The sequence below is a fragment of the Aphelocoma coerulescens genome, chromosome 2, assembly GCF_041296385.1.
Source record: "Aphelocoma coerulescens isolate FSJ_1873_10779 chromosome 2, UR_Acoe_1.0, whole genome shotgun sequence".
Lineage (NCBI taxonomy): Eukaryota > Metazoa > Chordata > Aves > Passeriformes > Corvidae > Aphelocoma > Aphelocoma coerulescens.
The window spans coordinates 37,740,611-37,761,794 of record NC_091015.1 but is presented as its reverse complement, the minus strand read 5'-3'; the positions used below and the strand labels follow the sequence as shown (position 1 = coordinate 37,761,794).

The 21,184-nt window shown below is 37.8% G+C and overlaps 1 protein-coding gene across 2 annotated transcripts in view; it reads left to right on the top strand.

The window, feature by feature from the left end:
• Nucleotides 1–21,184, top strand: part of LOC138106448 (alkylglycerol monooxygenase-like) — a 197,195-nt gene that overhangs the window by 88,389 nt on the left and 87,622 nt on the right. Inside the window, exons 6-10 of one of the 2 annotated variants that reach the window (XM_069007061.1) lie at nucleotides 14,110–14,176; nucleotides 15,655–15,720; nucleotides 15,826–15,905; nucleotides 16,814–16,948; nucleotides 17,435–17,545. In XM_069007061.1, the coding sequence (XP_068863162.1) occupies nucleotides 14,110–14,176; nucleotides 15,655–15,720; nucleotides 15,826–15,905; nucleotides 16,814–16,948; nucleotides 17,435–17,545 (459 nt within the window). Of the gene's footprint in view, nucleotides 1–14,109; nucleotides 14,177–15,654; nucleotides 15,721–15,825; nucleotides 15,906–16,813; nucleotides 16,949–17,434; nucleotides 17,552–21,184 lie in introns of both variants that reach the window. The other variant, XM_069007060.1, reaches the window with a different exon arrangement.

The window sequence follows — 21,184 nt, the reverse complement described above, 5'->3', positions numbered from 1 at the left end:
CAATCCCTGATATTTTCCTATACTTAAATTTTACATGTGTCCAGTGTTGTTTCAAACAATGTTAAGAGATGTTTCCTTTGTTACAACTTTGACCTGTCTCAGTATTTGTTGTGTCAGTTTTTGTCCAGCTTTATTACCAGGAGGTCAGACATGGTCTATTTTATTTTAACTCAAGTGACTCATTTAGTCTTGTGACTACAGTATCATAAAGATCAAAAATACACATTCGTTCTACCTCATTTAGACTTCTGTATTTCCTACATACTTGGCATGCACTAGTTTGTCATTTTATGTAGAAGAATACAGCATTTTAAGCACTATAAATCTTATATATAAGTGATATTGTTATTGTAGTGCTGGCTTCTTTTACTATTATTTATTATTAGAATGGACTATTGATACAGGAAGGGCATGTCTGAAATTAATAAAGTTGTGTATGCTAGAGTGAAAACACAACTTTGTGACATGTCATGCACTTGTGTTTTTTCACTACTTCCGTTCATTCTGGATCTGTGGGCCAAGACCAGAGATATGAGATTCAAAGCCGAGTTCCAGGTCCTGCATTTTGAGCACAACAACCCCATGAAGGGCTATGGGTTGGGGGAAGGGTGTCTGGAAGGCAGCCAAGCAGAGAAGAATAAGGGGATGCTGGTTGTCAGCAGCTGAACATGAGCAGTCAGTGTGCCCAGGTGGCTAAGAAGGCCAATAACATCCTGGCCTGTATCAGCAATAGTGTGGCCAGCAAGACCAGGGCAGTCATTGTCTGCCTGTACTCAGCACTGGTGAGACCATACCTTGAATCCTGTGTCCAGTTCTGGACCACTCAATGCAAGAAGGACATTGAGGTGTTGGAGCAAGTCCAGAAAAGGACAATGGAGCTGGGGAAGGAGCACAAGGCCTGTGAGGAGCGGCTGAAGGACCTGGGGTCGTTTAGCCTGGAAGAAGAGAAGGCTCAGGGGAGATCTTATTGCTTTCTACAACTGCCTGAAAGGAGGCTGCAGCCGTGTGGGGGCCATTTTCTTCTCCTGGGCAACCAGTGACAGAACCAGAGGAAATGGCCTCAAGCTGTGCTAGAGGAGGTTCAGGTTGAACATCATGAAAAATTTATTAATTGGAAGTGTGGTTAAGCATTGGAATGGGCTTCCTAGGGAAGTGGTGAAGTCACTATCCTTGGAAGTGTCCAAGAAATGACTGGACATGACAGTGCTATTGTTTAGTGATATGATGGTGTTTAGTCAAAGATAGGAGTTGATGGTCTCGTATGTCTTTTCCAAACTTAATGATTCTATGATTGTTGCACCATGTACATGGCAATCTGAAATTGTATCAGAATTTTTTCAAGCATTTAAAAAAAATCTCTTGAGTAGCACCAAAGCATTGAAATAAACTCCTAATAATTTATTTAAATAAAAAATGAAAAAAAAAGATCAACCCAAAAAATCCTCTGAGGAAAACATTTGGCAGTGCTGGGTTAACTGTTGGACTTGATGATCTTAAAGTTCCTTTCCAACCTAAATGATTATTAGTCTGTGATCTCAATAAATCAAGAAAAAACAATTTTTAGTTCTATCCAATAGTGTTTAGGTCAATTGAATGACTCAGATCTGCTCTTAAATAGTCTGGGAGAAATGCTTCTATGACGAGACAGACCATTCTCCTCTAGATCATAAGGAGAGTAAAAAAAAAATAGTTCAGTCAAAGGCCACTAAAAATCTAATTTTTCAAAAGCCACAAAATGTTTTAGGACTGTTACTGACAGACAGAAATACTCCATTTCAATTTATTTTTGCAGGTGATTCAGAAGGTCTATGGCTTATATTAAACTATATCCTTCCATTATGCATTTATTACAACCAATAAGTTAGGTGTGTTTATAACCTGATAGACACCTGTGAAAAACAGAAATTAATTTCTGTTGGTTTAGCTGCAATTTTTATGAGATGTCAAACTGTATTTAGAAAGTATCAACTGATCCGATCCCTGATGGTAATAATTGCAGCAGCAGATTATTCCTTGCCGGTTTGATCTTTGACATATATTGGTTTCTGTTTAATTTGCTAATTTAAGGAAAGAATATGATCTGCCCTTTACCATACTCACAGAAGTCAGGTTTTTTAAGGCATCTCTTTTCACCTTCTGTAAGTCTTTCTACCTGATCCAACTCGGAGCAGAAAAAGGTGAGCCACAGCTATTAACCAGGAATAACATGGGTGAAAACAGGTGAGGGATGGGAATAAATTTAGCAACACCTCATGCAGACTGGAAAGAGAAGCATGAAATTGCTTCAGCTATAGGGAAAAATACTTTTTTTTTGGTCAGAAAACACCTATTAGTAAAACTGAAACTTGCTGAGGAAGTGTATGGTATTTGTCAAAAAAATAGTTTGCACTTATGCACAGTGTGTACTGGTCTAAGTTTTTGTCTATGTCTTTTTTTACCTTTGGCTTCTGCTGAGTTTTCTTTAATGAAGAGCTTTGAAAGAGAGAAATTGGAAGTCTCAATGCTTTCATGCCCTGCAGAGCCCATCCGGCTCCCTGAGTTCAGGGGAGTTCTTGTGGCCTAGTCCTTAAGTTCTTGCATCAATCAGCTCATACCTAGGAAGATGGCCAGATTCAGAAAAGATCTGTTTCATTTTGGCTTTATTTTCCAATAAGGAGATTAAACAATCAGATTGAAGAACCAGGTAAAATTAAGGAAAATACATGAAAATAGACATAAGTTCTAAGTAGCAGTACACCTGTGATTATCATATCAATAGCGAAAGCTGTTCTTGAAACTGTAGAGGACATAGTTGTCTTTTTAAGCAGAAGCTATTTGACACAAAAATCTATTGGATGGTGAATAAATTGGATGAAAGAATCATAGTTGGGACACTGTGAGAAATAAGTGACAGCATGATACAATAGATAAAATATTCAGTTATTGATTTCCAGGTTCTAACAACTGAGATTGGTCTATTTTTTTGTAAATTTTGCTTTTCAATTTTCTTGGACCTATTTTCTCCACATTGTATGCTGAAGTCTCATTTAAATAAGCAAGAAGGGATTTCAGGAGTAAAAAAAATATTACAATATCTATTTCAAGAACTTGCAGTAGTTTTTTAATCCATTTCTCAAAGCTGAAAAGTAAATTTGATTAAGGAGTAAAATTTTGACTTAAAAAAGCATTTTAACAAAACTTACGTGACTATTAAAAAACTTAATTTACTGTTATTTTTTTAGTATTTGTATTGGAAAGAAGATAGTTTTATTCTTGTGGTTGATTTGTGGAGTTTGAGGTAGGTTTTGGTGAAAAGCTAAAGTATTCAATAGTTTGCAAATAAAAAAGGGGATGCTTTGTTGGGAAGTGTTGCAATCTGGTTTAAACCCAGAAGAGCAAAGAAAACTAAGTCTCTATGTATAAACTGGGAAGAACTTAGAAGCTTCAAAATACACACAAAAACGAGATTAAAACCAAACGAGGTTAGATGTTGGTGCCAAAAAATTGATATATTTCATTTAATATTAAAGGAGACGAAGAGAAAGGAAAAGAAAAAAAGAAATAGAGAAAGAAGTGTGCGTGGGGGGGAGTAGGGGGACAGGAAGAGAGTGACAGGGGTTAGGTGGAAGCATATCACCCATCCGAGGGTCCCAGCGACTTCTCGTTGCTCCTCTCCATCTGGTTTTCTGGTGGTGAGGGTCCCTCGCCGCTGTGCCGCCACACATCGCCACACATCGCCACACGCCGCCACACGCCGCCACACGCCGCCACACATCGCCACACATCGCCACACATCGCCACACATCGCCACACATCGCCACACACCGCCACACACCGCCACGCCACACACCGCCACACGCCGCCACACACCGCCACACGCCGCCACACACCGCCACACACCGCCACACACCGCCACACATCGCCACACATCGCCACACGCCGCCACACGCCGCCACACGCCGCCACACATCGCCACACATCGCCACACGCCGCCACACACCGCCACACGCCGCCACACATCGCCACACGCCGCCACACATCGCCACACATCGCCACACGCCGCCACACGCCGCCACACGCCGCCACACGCCGCCACACATCGCCACACACCGCCACACACCGCCACACACCGCCACACACCGCCACACACCGCCACACGCCGCCACACGCCGCCACACACCGCCACACATCGCCACACGTCGCCACACATCGCCACACGCCGCCACACATCGCCACACGCCGCCACACATCGCCACACGCCGCCACACGCCGCCACACATCGCCACACGCCGCCACACGCCGCCACACGCCGCCACACATCGCCACACACCGCCACACACCGCCACACATCGCCACACGCCGCCACACATCGCCACACGCCGCCACACATCACCACACATCGCCACACGCCGCCACACATCGCCACACATCGCCACACATCGCCACACATCGCCACACATCGCCACACGCTGCCACACATCACCACACATCGCCACACGCCGCCACACATCGCCACACATCGCCACACATCGCCACACATCGCCACACGCCGCCACACGCCGCCACACACCGCCACACTCCTCCACGTGCTGCCACACTCCGCCACATGCTGCCACAAGCCAAAGAGTAACAGAATCCCATGGATTAATATACGTTTTGGGCCAGGTAGTCCCATGTGCCTCCCTTGGCAGGGGCCAGTTTGACACTGTCCCTTGCAACACTGAGGGTCTGTTGCATCATCTCTGGTGCAGGGTCTGAGGACCCCTTTGGGGAGGGCTTTTGATGGGCCATGTCACCCCCTCTGTCCTTCATGTGGATGCACCTTCTTCCCTGAATGAAGGGGCCCCTCAGCTGGGCTCTTCTTTACAGTGGTGCATGGGTGTTTACTGCCTCTGACCAGAGGCTTTTCCAGCACTGTCCTCCCTCCACCCTTTGGCACAAGGGTCTGTGGGAGCCTGGCAGCTGATAGCCCTGGGGCCATGATCTCCACTCCTGAGGCGTTAAGCTTGTGCTCTGTGAATGTCCCCAGCCCTGAGTTGTTACTTTATCTTATCAGCGATTAGTCCAGAGCCTCTCAGAGCCCCATTCAGGGTGCGTTAGTCTTCTCTGTCTGCAGCTTTTGTAATACAGTTTTGCAAGTCCTTCATGAAAATGTTTAAGTCATAAACGAATATTTCAGTCTCTAACAGAAGGTAAAATACGTCTAGGCCTGGTTTACAAAATCATATATTTTTTCTTAGTTTTCTGTATTGTGGTTATTTCCTATAAGGACAGTAAGATATGAGTCAAATTTAATGTGTGGAAGTTTTTGCAAAATGATGATATACAAGTGGTATTGAATGGATCACAGTGGAAACAGAGTATGGTGGACTGATTTGATTTTCTGGCCAGGATAAAAAATGTTGTTTGGCTTTTGCTTTTCTGTTGATGTTGTTTTTCTTTGTGTTTGTTGGAGTTCGTTGATTTTTTTTTTATCTAAAAAATATCATCAGTAAAAGGTAAAATCAGTAATAATCCAATGTATTGAGTAGAACTGTGAAACTGCAGTATCTCTTGAATTTGTTTCTGGAAGGTCACTTTGAATTCAAATATCATAGGCCAAGAAAACCCTTATTTTTCTTCATTTTAGTACATTGGTTCATTTAATGAAATAATGAATTTATTTCATTCAATTCAGCCACTTTAGCCAAAAATAGACACAGCTCTGTCTGATGTTACCTTTCAAATTAGAAACACACACATCTGTCCTTGTCAGGTTACAAGGAATCAGAAACTTACCATTCAGAAGACTTTTGCTAGAAGTCATCAAAGGGATGAAGGTAATTAGAGGTGATGACAGCCATTCTCCTAGTCTGATGTTCAAGATTGTGTCTGTCAACATTCAGTGACATGATGATTTACTGGAATTCCTAGAAACAGGTGACATCATCCAACAGTCTACTGCATACTTTCTTGCTGTTACAAAGATCCAAGAAGTTATTTTAAAACAATGGGGAACCAGTTATTTTCTGATTTGCATAAAGAACCAAATTTGGTTTGCAAAAGAAAGTTCTTTTTAAAGGAAGTTTTGTTTACAAAAGAAAGCCACATTCTTGATTGCTGATGCTTTTATCATTCATAAATTCATTATTTGTCTGCTGCAAACTGTCAAATCAAACATTTACTCTGTAGAGAAAAAAAACAAATTCAGAAAACACCAGGAAGATAAACATACTTTCTTTAATGCAGACAGTGACTTCGTAGGTTCAGAAAGGCTATGTATACATAATAGACATTAAAACTTAAGCATGATTCCAAGAAACAAAGAGATCTATCTCCCTGCTTCAATCCAGCCTGTCTGCCAAAATGGCTTATTAGATTTTCTGACCAACCTGCAGGATGAAAGTCTTGTCATCATTGCACTTGCCAGAAGGCAGAGAAAAGCAAAGCTGACAACGTTAGCATTAAACACAAATACTAGCAATAACTGTAAAATATGTTCCAGTCTTCCATGTTTCACTTCTCCCATGAGGGGAGAAAAGTATTGTCTTTCTAGATATATAAGGCATATAACTCTGCTTTTTGTTTTAAATAAAAAGAATAACAAAAGAGAGAGAAAATAAAACATTCATAAGAGAGCATATTATTCCTGTCCTGCTAAGTGTGGGCTGCACTTGAACTCAGTGTAATCAGGAAAAACATAGCAGGATGAAGTTTAGAGTTCCTTCTGTGGCACCTAAAAGCTCAGTGATGCTTAAGAATGCCAGTGCTACACCTGGGTAGCATGAGGATGAGCATCCTATTTTAACTGTGTGTGTGAACTCCTCTTTTAACTGTGCCGTGCACCCAGTAGCTCTGAATTCAACACGCAGCACAGGAGCCACGATCTTTTTCATTCAAAAGTGGCTGCTCCATGATAAGAGGATTATATTGGTGGTTTGCATTTGATAGGCAACAATCCAGACAGAAGAATCCTCCCCTATCCCTGTTGAAGCTGGGTCACTAGTGGGGCCAGAAATAAAAAAGTTTACGGGACAAGAACATAATCAAGAACTTCAATTTGGATCCTATTAGTTAAATCCTTGAGTGTTGGCTTCTGGTCCTTGCACCAAAGGCTCTTCTTTGCAAGCGACAGCTGTGAAGTGTTTACTTCAGGAGCAATGGACCTGACTATTGCTAACCTGCCTGCAGAAACCCTAAAACTAAAGATCGTACTTAAAGAATTTTATTTAGGCCACTTCTGTCTATTACGTTCCTGGAGAATTACCAAGATAAAAGTGAAGTGAGCTACTTAAAGATGTAACACCTTTCAGTACATTCTGCATCCTGGAAAAGAATCTAAACAAGTCATTTAACAAATTTAATACAATAATGGTAGGATACCACATTAACAATGTTAGAGATACTGCTCTTTGTAAAAAAGAAAAATCTTATTTTCCATCTTAACATATTACTTGTAATTCTCTTGAGTTTTTCTCATAGCTTGTACTCACTGAGAATCTATTTAAATTAGTTATAGCTTCAAAGCCAACAGAAAGTTTGAAAGACCCTTCTTTGTTAAAATCTCAAAGTATAGGCTGCTGACTATTTTTTGATCTGTGGTAAAAAGGAAGATGAAGAGCCTCAATTGACTATATTTTAGTTTATTTCAGGACTGGCATACTGATTTATGACTTTCTGGTTTTTTTCTTGCCATTTCCAGAATGTATTATCAGGCTGCTGAAAAATACTGAAATTGTATAGCAATTTTTCTTCTGGAGTTTGTTTAAAATGCTTAACTTGATATATGACTGAAAGTGTGACTTGCTCCATGCTCTGCTATTTGTAATGCTGCAATTAAACCAATCAGCTATTGTAAGTTTTTTCATTTTTAGTGGAAAAATTTATTGAAACTTCCTATATGTGCTCACCTTTCCCACAAGGCTTAATTGGACCTATAAAGAAAAAAAAAAGGTTGCATCCACTTATCAAAACTGTTAACTTAAATATTCATGTAAGATGCCAAATTGATTCAAACCTTACCTCCTAGTTGAGATGTATAACAATGAAAAGTGACAAAAGCTTGCCTTCAAGATAATTTATTGTAAACACATTTCTTAAGTCTGCATGTTTATTATATAAATATGCCCTAAACCAGACTGTCCATTAAAACTAGGCTTTCACCTCCCATTCCTACAAACCAGATTTATCAGAAATTCACCCTCTATGAAACTCTTTATGATCCCAACAGGCCTGATTCCTCTCACATGTTTTATTTCTAAACTATAAATATTGTTTTTTCTCTTCTCAGTGTGGAAATTCAGCTATATCCATTTTACATGCTTACTGGAGTAGAAAACTGCCTAATCAGATAGGAAAACAGTTGGCGGTGTATAAATCAGACTTTGCCAAGGATTTCAAAGTGTGAAACTGGCAGACGAGCACAAAACCTAGGAGTTCTGCCTTTCCCCAGCTTCCCTGTAGAGATTTTACATGGCAAATCTGATCAGCAGAGCCATCTGTATAAATACATGGGCGTGTTGTCCTGAATTAACACAGCAGCTCTACTGGGGAATGTAATTAAGGTCATATTTTTAAATTTCCCCACCAGACTGTCTGAAATACAGATTTATATACCAGGAATAAGAATCTTATCTTGATTTTGATGAGGAAATGACTTGTAATATGTGTTTTACTACCAACTAGTCTTAACAGAGAGCCCAAAGTTAAGTTCAGAGTGCTCCTTAGTGATGCTCCAGGGATGAATTTACCCTCTCCTGTCCTGCAGATCAGTAACACTATGATATTGAAAGTAATGCTGTGCTACAAACAGCTTTCCTTATGCTCAAAGGAAAAAAAATAACCCAGAACCTTTTATATGCGAATGGTTTTACTGTAAGGTTGCCTGCTTTACTCAGTTGACATTCCTTCCTGCGTTCATGTTGAAACAGGGCTGAGTAAAGATTCATGTGGTAGTGGTGACAGGAGGAGTTGTTACACAAGATGTAAAGTTTCCCTTGGATTTTATGTTACGATTTTTTCTCATTACTTAAACAAGAACTACACTGAAGGGGTGCAGGTACCAGGCAATAAAGATTTCCCTTGGTGCTGACAAACTCTGAGACCACAAATGGAGGTGCTTACATGCCACAAGTGATACTGCATAATGTTATTTTCCTTTAGGCGAGGGATTTCTGTCACAAAGGAAACATCTTTATATAAGAACTACTATTGTAGAAAAAAAACATTTAGTCCTCATTATACTTGAAGATTTCAATTCCAGGATATTTTATTCAGTAATGTATGGAAAGTATTTCTAAGCATGCCTTATTTATTACACAGCTTTTGGAGTTGCTTCAATTATTGTCAGTTATTCTGCTTTATCGTTTAGTCATACCCAAGTACAACAGAGGAAATACGTTGGTTTTTAAAGAAAAGAAGGAAACAAGAATACATGTTCTGTGGACAAAACTTTCATACCTGATACATATAAGATGCCTACATATCTGATTTGCAGGTAGTTTATTGAGTCCATTTGTGAGGATTTTGACAAATGAAAAATTTTTTTTTGTGGCAATGGGTTGTTAAAAAATAAAGGAAACAGGAAAAGAGTTTTTTGGAATGCTGCAGTTCATCTGTGGGTCACTGGCATGGGAGTTTTGGTGCACGTGATGTGTTAATTGAGAAAGGAAAAATCCGAGACAGGAGTTGATTTAGAACAGTAGGTGTCTGTATCAGGGAAACAAACAAAAATGTAAACCCCCAGTCATATTGGTCAAAATACAGATAAGGTTATCATTGGACAACAGTTGGGGTATTTCAGCTTTTAGGGGATTGGTAGCTATTTTTCTGTACTCCTCAAATCACTGCAAGGTGATGATATATAGAGTAAGAATATTTTATATTCACAAGCAGACTTTTTTCTTTTGAGTAATATGAAATAAGGTTGGAAGTACTGGTGGTAGGGTTATTGAACAATGACATTTCAACTATTGGTTTTTTACTTTTTAGAATACTTTACAGTAAAAAGGTGAGATACAAAAATTAAAGTAGCAGAGTCTTTTAATGAAAATCCCAATTACAAGCATCAAAAACTAAGCTGATCTTCTTATCACATTTATTTGGTTTTCTTTAAAAAGTTTAGGTTTTTTTTTCCTGATATGTGAACATCATGAAAGCTCTTACTCTAATAAGCCAATTTGAATACAATTACATTATAAGCTGAAAATGTTTCTCTGTCTTGAATGTCTGAAACTTAGTGTATGTGCTTTGGCAACTGGTTGCAACTGCAGTGAAAGCCAGGTTACTGCTACAAAGAATGCTTATGAGCTCCTCTGAAATTGCCATTCTCCAAGGAAAATGTCTGGACATAATAAAATGAGGATAGACTGACAAATGAAAGGTAGATGGGTACGTGGAACAGCTGCCACTGCCTTCTTTCTCTCTGGGTATTCTTTTGAGCAAGGGCTGTTGTTACACCACATTAAATTTTCTTATGAGTCAGTTCTTACGAACTTCATTTCTTTCAGTATGGCTGCAGTAAGTTCATGTCAGACTGACATGACTATGTCAGAATCTTGTCTGGCAAATATTGTCTTACTATCCTATCCAATTTTCTTTGGTGAAAAATCTGCTTGTAGGAGTTTTTTCCCAGGTAAGATGGCAGAATATAGAAAAATTCAACAAATTTAAACATTCTTTGCCCTGTAGTGCTGCAAGAGCCTTCAAAATTCAGCTTTTCAGTGGTGATATCTTTCTGTTTCTTGAAAAGATATATGATTATATTTATAGCATATATGCTTATAAAATATTTATAAAAAATTTGGCACTAAAACCTTTCCTCTGACAACAGTTTTTTATAGTGTTTTTTTAGGAATGTGCTAAATATCTACAAGTAAACTTACTGATAGCAAAGGAAGTTTCTAGGAATAGCACCCTGTACAATTTTGACTGTCTGGTGGAAAAATATTTGTGATTTGTTTTAGACAAAGCATTGATTTATGGATTGCTAATGTCAACATACATTTGCTAGATTTTTACTTCATCAGGTACAGAGTTCTGTACCCCCTCTGAGCTTTAAAGTCATGTGCTTATAGTTGTTGTCTCAGATGATCTTTTTGTCAGAGTGGGGCTAAAATGTTTTTGCAATGGAGGTGACCTTGACTGAATAATGAATCAAAGTAGGCTCAGGTATCAATCACTAATTATGCCATAGAGAAGATATTTCAGTAGATTTTTAGATGTCATCACTCAAAGAAAGACTGTTTTAAAGGATGAGAGAGATTTCATTATCTAAAGAAAATACTTTCTCTACTATGATTTAGAAAAAATTATTTAAAGTTTTACATAAATCTCTTAGGTCCTTAGGGAGTCCCAATTTCTGCTTTAGCATAAGGATGTACTATGTAGACTTTCAAAAGGATGTATTTTAGTTTTAAAATTTTAATTCAACCACCTGGATATTGAGGACTGAAGGCATTCATTCTGAGGACATTTTGTTACAATCCACCTGTAGGCCAAAATTGAAGACTGCTATGCCTTACTGATTCCCTGTTCTCCTCGTGCACATTTGGTTTATTTTCACAAAAATTGTTAAAATACTGAGATAAAAATATATTAAAACCAACTGGATCAACGTTAGTTCTGGTCTATTAGATAAATCAGTGTTCTCTCAGGTGCTGGGCTGCAGTTCAAGACATTTGGCTCAGATTAAATTAATTTAATAGTCACATCTCACATATCTTAAAACAGTGGGATGTTCTGCTTGAGAAAGGCAGAAAATGGAACTAGCATGAATAATGGATCATTTCTTACCTTTAGATGGTATTTTCAGACTTGAACTTATTTTGAGGGAGAGCTGATCCTGCTTATGTTGCCCTTGGCTTCTGAGTTAAATGAAACAAAACAAACTTGTCTCAGGATTCTGTTTTTCCAGTCAAGTGTGAGCAGGATTTTGAGAAAGATGCTCCAAATATTACAGTTCTCTGTAGAATTGAGACCTGAAGAATTTTTGTATTTCTCTACTCCTTTAATTACAGAAATTCTCAACCAATTAAGTAGATGTTCCTTTGCTGTTATTTAAGAGAAAAATGAAAAAAATTTTTTTTTTCCTGTCTTATATTTAACTCATTCATAACAATTTAAATACATCTGAAGAATGTCCTGAGTCTGCTTTTTGAAACTAAATCTTCTTGCACTTGCAAAACAGTAAATTAAAGAGACATGGAACTGCCATATTTCAGGACTTTGTTCTGTATATCTTAAAGGAATGAAAATCCTTTTTAGATGATTGGACCTGCTCTCATGAATAATGACTGTTTGCCACTCTAAATTTTTTTTTTGCCAGTATTATCTTATCTCTATTATTATATTACAGATCACTCCTTTTGGCAGTATGAGTATTAAATTTACTAATTAAATTCCTTAAAAGGAAAAAAATTACAGATTCTTGGGCTTGTTTCTTAATGTCTGAGCATTTTTGTTTAGCTGCTTTTATGCCCTTTGCCCCCTTTTAATTTCAAGACATTATGGCCATAATCAGACATGGTGAATAGATATCATTTCAGTATATATCGTGAATAGATGTCCTTTTTGGTCATCCAGTGATTACATCAATTTGTGACAGGTTTGTGTTTGGGATTAAAGAATGATTGCTGTGTTTAGGTGTCCACACACTTCTTTTGAGCTAACCAAAGCACCACATTTGAAGTCAGTGCTGGCTTTCCTCTAGTTCCATAGTAGCTGCGGGTACCTAATTTAGCATAAACCCTGCTGATACAAACTTAATTCACCAGCATTTTCTGACAAAGCTTGAAACACTAGAGTGAGTTTTTGGCAGTGCATACTTTCTATCATTTTTGGTTTGGTGCTAAAATGATCAAGGCCACCTTTCTGTACTGTTGACTCATTGCCTTAGATTGTAGCTCCACAATGAATTTATGCTGGTCATGTCTCTGACTCATGCATTTGTGACCATATGTTGGACCAAAATCAGGAACTGATCCAGTTAAACTAACTTAGAAAAACAAAACAAAAGTCATTTTGATTTGCATCAGTTCCTCAATCAGGTTTGATGTGTTAATACATTCATGCCAGAGTAAAGGAAGGTTATTGACAGAAGAAACAAGCAGTCAAAGGTACTAAAGGGGAAAGGAGTACTTGTTTCTACATCAATGCCAGCTATTTGCTGACATAAAGTGTTTACATAACTGGGATTATAGAGTTACACTGAATCCCAAGCAGTGTCACTGGATATGGGTAAGAAAAATGAGTGAAACAATTTGTATGGAATCACAGAATTACCAAGATTGTAAGAGACCTTCAAGATCATCTAGTCCAACCATCAACCCAGCATCACCAGAATCACTCCTAAACCATATCCCCAAGTGTCACATCCAGATGCTTCTGGAACTTTTCCAGAGATGGTGACTCCACCACCTCCCTGGGCAACTTATTCCAGTGCCTAAGCACTCTTCCAGTGATTTTTTTTTTTCTAATATCCAGTGTGAACCTCTGCTGGCACAACTGAAAGCCATTTCCTCGTCCTTTCATTTGGGACAGGGCAGAAGAAGCCGACCTGCACCTCACTACAACCTCCTTTCAGGTAGCTAGAGAGCAGTGAAGTCCTTCTGAGCCTCATTTTCTCCAGGCTAAACAACCCCAGTTCCCTCAGTCACTCCTCACAGGAGAGGCTTTCTAGACCCTTCACCAGCTCCATTGCCCTCCTCTGGACTCGCTCAAGCACCTCAGTGTCTCCTTTCCTGAATTGAGAGGCCCAAAACTGAACATGGTACTCAAGGTGCAGCCTCATCGGTGCTGAATACGATGGGACAATCACTTCCCTGTGATTCTATGTTAGTAACAGCTCATGATTGCCAGGTCTTTCAAAGATTCTCAGGGAATAATGATAAAAACAGTAAGAAAAAAATTCACTGCTAGATCAAAAGAAATTAGCTTGTGGATCAAAAGGAAATTCAAATTTTAATTTGTATTTTACTATTTTTAAATGAAAATTTTTGAAAGTGTAATGCAGTGAAATGGTTCAGAAAAAAACTTTTTAGGCAGTTCTTCAGAAGATAAACCTCCTCTTTTGCATTTCCTCCTTTCATTCCTCTGCTTCTTCTTGATCTTATACAGTATTTTCAATTTCATTGAAGCATTACATTTTTTAAGGTTATCACCAAACTTGGGCCTCTGGAATGGATTCTTAATACTCCCAGTCATCACAGAGTTCATCATGGTAAGATAAAAGTGGAACCCCTTATTCCTTGGTGTGTTTTTTTTTTTCTCAAGGTCACTATTTGTATAGTAATAGTAATGTAGTAAAATTATATTGTAAAATCAGATTTACAGAAAGATTTTGATTTTGACCACTACTTCAGAAATGGTTCCTCTTCCGTAGAAAATTTCACAGTATTTTAAAAAACATTTTCAGATATTATGTTTAAACATTTTTTATGTTTAAGATTAATTATTGAGCAGAAATTAAGTCTGGATAACATGAAATAATTTGAAGACTTTGAGCAAAAAAATTCAATGATTTTAAGTATGAAGTGATAGAAAAACATCTCATCCTTCCCTGACTACTGAGTCGTCAACAAACACGCTTTTGCATTCAAATTCAAGCACTGTATATGTGAAAAACATGGCTAGGTTTTAGAAGAACTTTTAAATATTTTAGTGGAATTTGATTTCACCTGTCTGAATTATTGATATCTCACTTAACAGAAGTGCACGATGATTGATTTTTCACCAGTATTCAGAGGCCTTCGAGAGTGTACTGCGTATGTAAATTGTATTAATAACTCCACCGCATACTGAAAAATATCATGAACATATCTAAGAAACAGAAGTGAATTTCACAGATGTCCTTAGCTCATTCAGTGTGCAGAAATAGTAAGTTTAAAAAAAATATATAGGGGAATGGAAGAACAATTTGAAACAGACTCAAATGTACAGAGGATGTTACTAATGTTTATTATATCCTCAAAATCACTGTATCCACAGTGGTGGTGCTGTAAGTGTCTAGTCCTTAAAATTTGCACAACTACTGGTAATCTTCAGGGAGACACTCTGCTGTTATTTGCTCAGCTGTAAATCTAAACTAATGCTCTCATCCTGATTGGAGTTAAGCTGAATTGTTCCAGAGCTGATCAGGGGCTGTACAGTTGCTCCAGATTACCTGCATGAACTTAAGGGTATGTAACCAATGTTTCTTCGCTCATAAGTTTGAGAGGACTGCTTATATACAAATACATTCCCTAGAAAACACAGAAGGAGCAGTTTTCCTCACACTGAAATTAATAGTGCAGGATCAGATGTATGACATAGAGGATAGAGACACCTGATAGCTATTAATGAGATGATTACACATGCATTTAGCATATATTTTCTTAGGTATAAACTGGTGGAATCATTTTTGTTTGCTTTTTAATTTGTTTTTTATAAATATATTTTGACCTGGTTTTGCTCTCCAAATGAATCCTTTTATTTCATAGAAGTTTTGGGTGTGACACATTGGATTTCTAAATAGAAGGAGAGCAGTAAGGCTGTTAAGGAAAAAGAAATTTCATAGAAGTATGAGGAATGGTGGGTTAGCTATCTTTTAAAGTTATTTTTAGGCTATAAAGCAATGAAAATGATGACTTTCCTTCATAATTCAGTTGCTAGTATTCTTCTTTATCCTGTTACTTGTCTCATAATTGATTTTTTTTGTAGGTAGAAATCCCTACTGCATTGACAAAAATTATGGTGGCACACTCATTATCTGGGACAGGATATTTGGTAAGTTACAGAAGGTGTTCTCTGTCATGTTTGGTCGGTGTGGCAAAAATATGTATACGTTTGAATTTGATTGTTTGTCATTCTTTTGTTTTCTTCTTCCATTAGGAACATTTGAGGCCGAAGATGAAAAAGTTGTATATGGCTTAACTCATCCAGTAAATTCGTTTGATCCCATCATGCTCCAGGTGCTATAGTTTGTGTCACTGACTGTGATATCTTCAACATTCAGTCATATTCAAAAGAAACCCCTCTATTAGGCACAGTTGAGGCCATCCTTGCATTGCTGACCAGTCAATTACTTTATCTACAATTTTTTCAGTATTTCATTCTGAGACAGCCATTTCCACTCGCTGCGTTGAGTATATGCAGAGTTTGTAGTAATCATGAAAATACAAAACAGTAAAATGAAAAACTGATTAGAACAGTGATATATAAGGTGTTGGACTGAGTGAGATCTGTTTTGCAATATGCAGTGCAATACGCAGTGAAGCACAGACAAAAGCATATATTTAAAAAAAAAAGAAAAGTAATTAGTGTGGTGCTTCTTAGATTTATTGGTCCAGGTTTAACTTAAGCTAGATAAAAATTCTCTGGAAAAACATGAGAAGTGGTGGAGTCCATATTTGCTTTTCATGACTGTTCATCCAAGGAGGAATCTCAAAGAATGAGAAATTCTGCTGTCAGGGCTGTCAGGGCTGGAAAGTGGGAGGATGTGCAATTATATCCATTTCATTCAGATATGAAGTAATTTAGTTATTGAGAGTATGTCATGTCATGTCAAGATCCCAGTAGCATAAATATAGCTATACAATATACCACTAAATACTCTGGAGTGATTACAGGAGACAGATGGAAGAACAGATTTTCCTCTGAGCAGAAGTCATTGTAATCCTCACCAAATTAACCAAGGGTTTCATATGACTTTTGCCTATTTCAGACAGGTTTTCTGAACTGTCTTAATCTATTTCTAATTTATTCTCTTTACAGAGTTTGAAAAATCATTTATTTGAAAGTTAAAAATTTATAAAATATAATGTTTTATTAATCTTTTATTTTGCTAACAGTGAAAAATTACTTACTCTTTTTTTCCCAGTTACGTCCCTTGGCTCATATTTGGAACACGTTTTGGGCCACACCTGGATTCTGCAATAAGCTTTCTGTCATATTCAAAGGGCCAGGCTGGGGACCAGGCAAACCTAGACTTGGCCTTCCTGAGGAAATCCCGGTGGTAAATAGAACATGCACAGGCTTTCAGTTGTGTGTAATTTACTTGGACCTCTTAATGCTACTGGATCAACGTTAAAAACTCTACACATGCTATTTTAAATTAGCAAATTAGCAGTCATAAAGCATAGGGGAAGATGAAATGGGAAAAGAAACTGAAGGAAATGAATGTTTTAGCTGTGGGGTTTTTTTCCTTTTTATTTGAAGGAAAAAACATATTTTTAATTTATTTTTTCATTATTCATTTCCTGAAGAGATTTTCAAAAATTTTCAATGGAATATAATATTTTCTCTTTTTTTTTTCTGATGTGGACATGCACAAACAGAGTTAAACTCTGTCTCAGACTAGGTAGTACATAAGTTTGACAGCAGATTATCCTTCTTCAATTATCTGTCTCCCTTTTTGTGTTTGTAAGTGTAAAGAATATTAAGGAGCAACAGGCCAGAGCAGGTCACTCTTGAAGGCAAGTATCTGTTTTGCTTTATACAGATCACTGGAAAAGAAGTTCCCTTCAATCCACCTGTACCAGCTTATTGTAATTGCTATGCACTTGTACATTTTGCTATAATAGTGGACTTGTACACCGAACTTCTTGCTTCTGTAAGTGTAAGTAATTCCTTCCTTTATGAAATAATACCTCCTGCTAAGAGCCATGACACACGACATGTTTAAATATTAAAGCATTGAGCAGAGGCTCTATAGCTGACTCGTATCTTACTTGAACTATTAAAATAATGACTAGATTCTGTAAAAAGAATCAACATAAATGGCTAAATATATAATTCCATGCTATTAAAGATATAGTTTGATACTGTTTAGTAAACAGTTTTTAATAACCATATCAGTTATTTACATAATATAAATAATTTGCCTAGAAGATGTATGTTTCTGCTTCAGTTTTTAGAACCTCATGAGGCTTGAAACTCTGTAGGTTTTAAGATGTCAAGGTTGGTCATACCATTGGATGCCCAGGCTTTAGAAGGAAGATTGCAATGGTCTTTCAGTGCTTGCAGTTGGGAACGTTGGTGTCAGCATGAGTTCAGAATTGGAGGAGAACAAAGTCAGGGCAAATCCTTCTTCCAGTCTCCAACATACAACAGCATTGATAGAAATATAGCAAGGAGAAGCATGTATTTATGACCATGGGTTTGGGCTGATGGGATCTCCGTGGTAACTGGTTCCTCTGTGGATACCTGGCAGCCTCTGAAGGCCATGCCCACCTATAAGAAGGGAAACATTAACTGTTTCCAAGGTTTCACATCCTTCCAAGCTCCTTTTCTTTCTTCCTTCCTTTATAACTTTCCCTCGTGTACTAAAGCTAAAATTTTCTTGTTATGAAGCAGAATGTGAAACACCTCTCAAGACATATCAAAACACCACAAAAGTCTATTATTTTGGTAAAATGCCCTTTGGTCTTCTTCATAAACCCTTTCTAAGACCTTGCTAAACAGCAGTGTTCTTGTTGAGTTTGTGTCACCCATGTTGCTGTAGCAGGCTGTAAGCGTGCCAAGGGCCCCTTGGGTTCTTCAGCCTCTGCCCTCCTGTGGGCCTGCATTGTCCTGGCATGCTCACCTGGCAATTTCCAACCCTTGGCCAACAGCAGTCACAGTCCCCTGCCCACCTCATTGGACACTGCAGCACGTAGCATTCCTGGTATGATATAAAAGGCATACTCTTCTGATTAGTATGGAGTTATTCTACATGCCGTGTTTGCCTCTGCAAAGGGTCACACTGCAATTGCAGGGAATTAGGAGATTACTAGGTCATCTGAGGCTTAGTCTGTTCTAGGGACAGGAAATTAAGCCTAGGCTAAGAATAAATGCCTCCAAAATATACAAGTGAAACAGTATATTATATATACATGATTGCCAGTGTTCTTATATTGAGAAAAACCTCTGCAGGGTTGTCCAGATCTGCTTCTAGATTCCTACATGCATTTGCATAGGAATCAAACTCTGTGTTTGAGTTTTTTTCATTTGTTTTGTTCTGCTGTTGGATTTTGGTTTGGTTTTTACTTTGTTGTTGCTTTTAGCAGCAAGAATTAAGGAGTCTGATTTTTTCCTATTTTACTATTTTCCTATTTTTCCTGTTTTTTCTTTCGGGCTTTTTCTGGTCCTGGAAGGAGAAATGGATGGTCCAAATTATTTTATCTGCTGGTAACTGCAGCTGTTTAAGAATAAATAATAAAGAAAGTTGAAAAAGGCACTCAAACTCCAGATAATCATTAAATTCTTTCAGTCATGGAGGAAACATCCTGAAGATCCACTATTTATGAACTTACTGTAGAAAAGCAACTATAAAATTCTCTGCACAAAACTGCAGGGTAATAAGGTAGGATAAGAAGGAGAGTACAGGGACTGGAAGCACCTCGTCTCAGGACATAAACCTTCAGTGTGGGTGTAGAAAGTGCTGGTCCCAAGGCAGAGTTCCAGCATCGCTCTGCAGCACAGTGGGGAAGCTGTCATGAGAAGGAAGCTTGTGTATGAATAACTTTACTTGGCAAAAATCTTCCTTCAATATCAGTTTTCCACTACACTGAATTATGAAATGTCTATGGATACAACTGGAACGTTCTGTCTGGCTATGAATTATGTCATAACTGTGGCATAGCTCCATAAATGGAGAAAACTAACTGTTTTCCTCATCTTTAGGTATAAGTTCCATTTCATAACAGCCATAAGACACAGCACACAGCTATTACATTTCTCAAGTGATTACAGTTGCTCAGTGTTTGGTCTCACGCCCTGTAGAAGTGTTAAATTTCTCTATTCGTAAAGAGCAACCATATACCTTCTGTCTGAATGACCTACATTTAACTTATGAAAAGAGCAAAACAGGAAAGAAAAAATACATATTTTCCACAGGAGAGAGCATACAGTGTTTGTTTTCTGTATAGTGGTCTGCACTACATCCAGTGAATAAAAATTGCATTCTGAGCTCTGCACATCTAGATCTGATCCAAAGATCATTGAAGAAATGGGATTTGGATCAGTCCCAGAGAGAGTGCTAGGAGTGTAGAACTGCAGTACATTCAAAGCAAAACTCTCATAGCTCCAGAACTGCAGGTATCGTATAAATCGAAGTGAAGTGCACCTTAAACACATTTTGCAGTGTCGTTTTTTATTGTTGATAGATACTATAACTTTTACTGTGCATATAATTATATGAATAAGTGAGCAGTTTCAATTAGATGAAAATTAGTAAGGGGTAAGATAGATCTCTTGAAAGTTAAGAACACATTTAATGTATCCATTAAGTAGGGCATCACCAAGTAGTGTGTATGTAATATTGCTAAGAATTAACAATTTTTTCTAGGATTCTAAGTTAAAATAAATTCATACAGCCAAAGACACCTAACAGCAGAAAATTCATAGCATTGTATTAGCATTCCTAATTTGAATGTTGAAAGTGTCTGATGTATGAGAGCAGGGCATCTGTTAACTTAGGAAACATGCTGGCATCATTCCTAGAAGTTCTTTTGAACCACTGGACAAATCAGAATGAGAAAATGCATCCATGTTATTCTTCAAAAGGAATAAAAAACCTGTTTCTTTGCAATATAAAAGTCAATTTGGAATATTTCAATGCTCATCTAAATACAGATTTGGAAGAACATTTCCTTTGTTTAAATTAATTATTTTTTCATTACTAAAAAAACATAAAATAATAATGCTATGGCATTCTGTTGATTACAAAGCCGTGTAAACCTCTTACTAAATTCAATAATCCCCTTCCCCCTCCTTTTTTAAGGCTCAAAGATATTTTTAAAGCTTTGAATGAAATGAAAATCCAACAGAAATATTTTTTTCTGTTTGATTGCAGCCAATAACCACATTGCAAAGTTGTGGCTGACTTGTAATTGGGGAACCTGCTGTGGTCCCACATGCTTCTCTGTTTATACAAATACTCCAGTATATAAATAATCATTTATTTTATATATACGTCCATGCATATGTTTAAGTGGAACAAGGATGCTAACACTAATGAAGGTGTAAAAGGCACATTCTTTTCACACTGCTGCTTGCAGTGCATAGATTTAATATATGATGTTAGTTTAGTGATATAACCCACTGACTATTTTGTTGATTTTGGTAGAGTAATGCCTAGAAAATGGATGCCTCAGCTGCCAGCATCCACTTCATAGGGTGATACATGTTTGAAAGCAAATAAAAGAATCAAGGCAGCATATACCACTGGAACTGTAAGAGAAAGTTAGGGAAGCAAACTAACAGTGGTAAA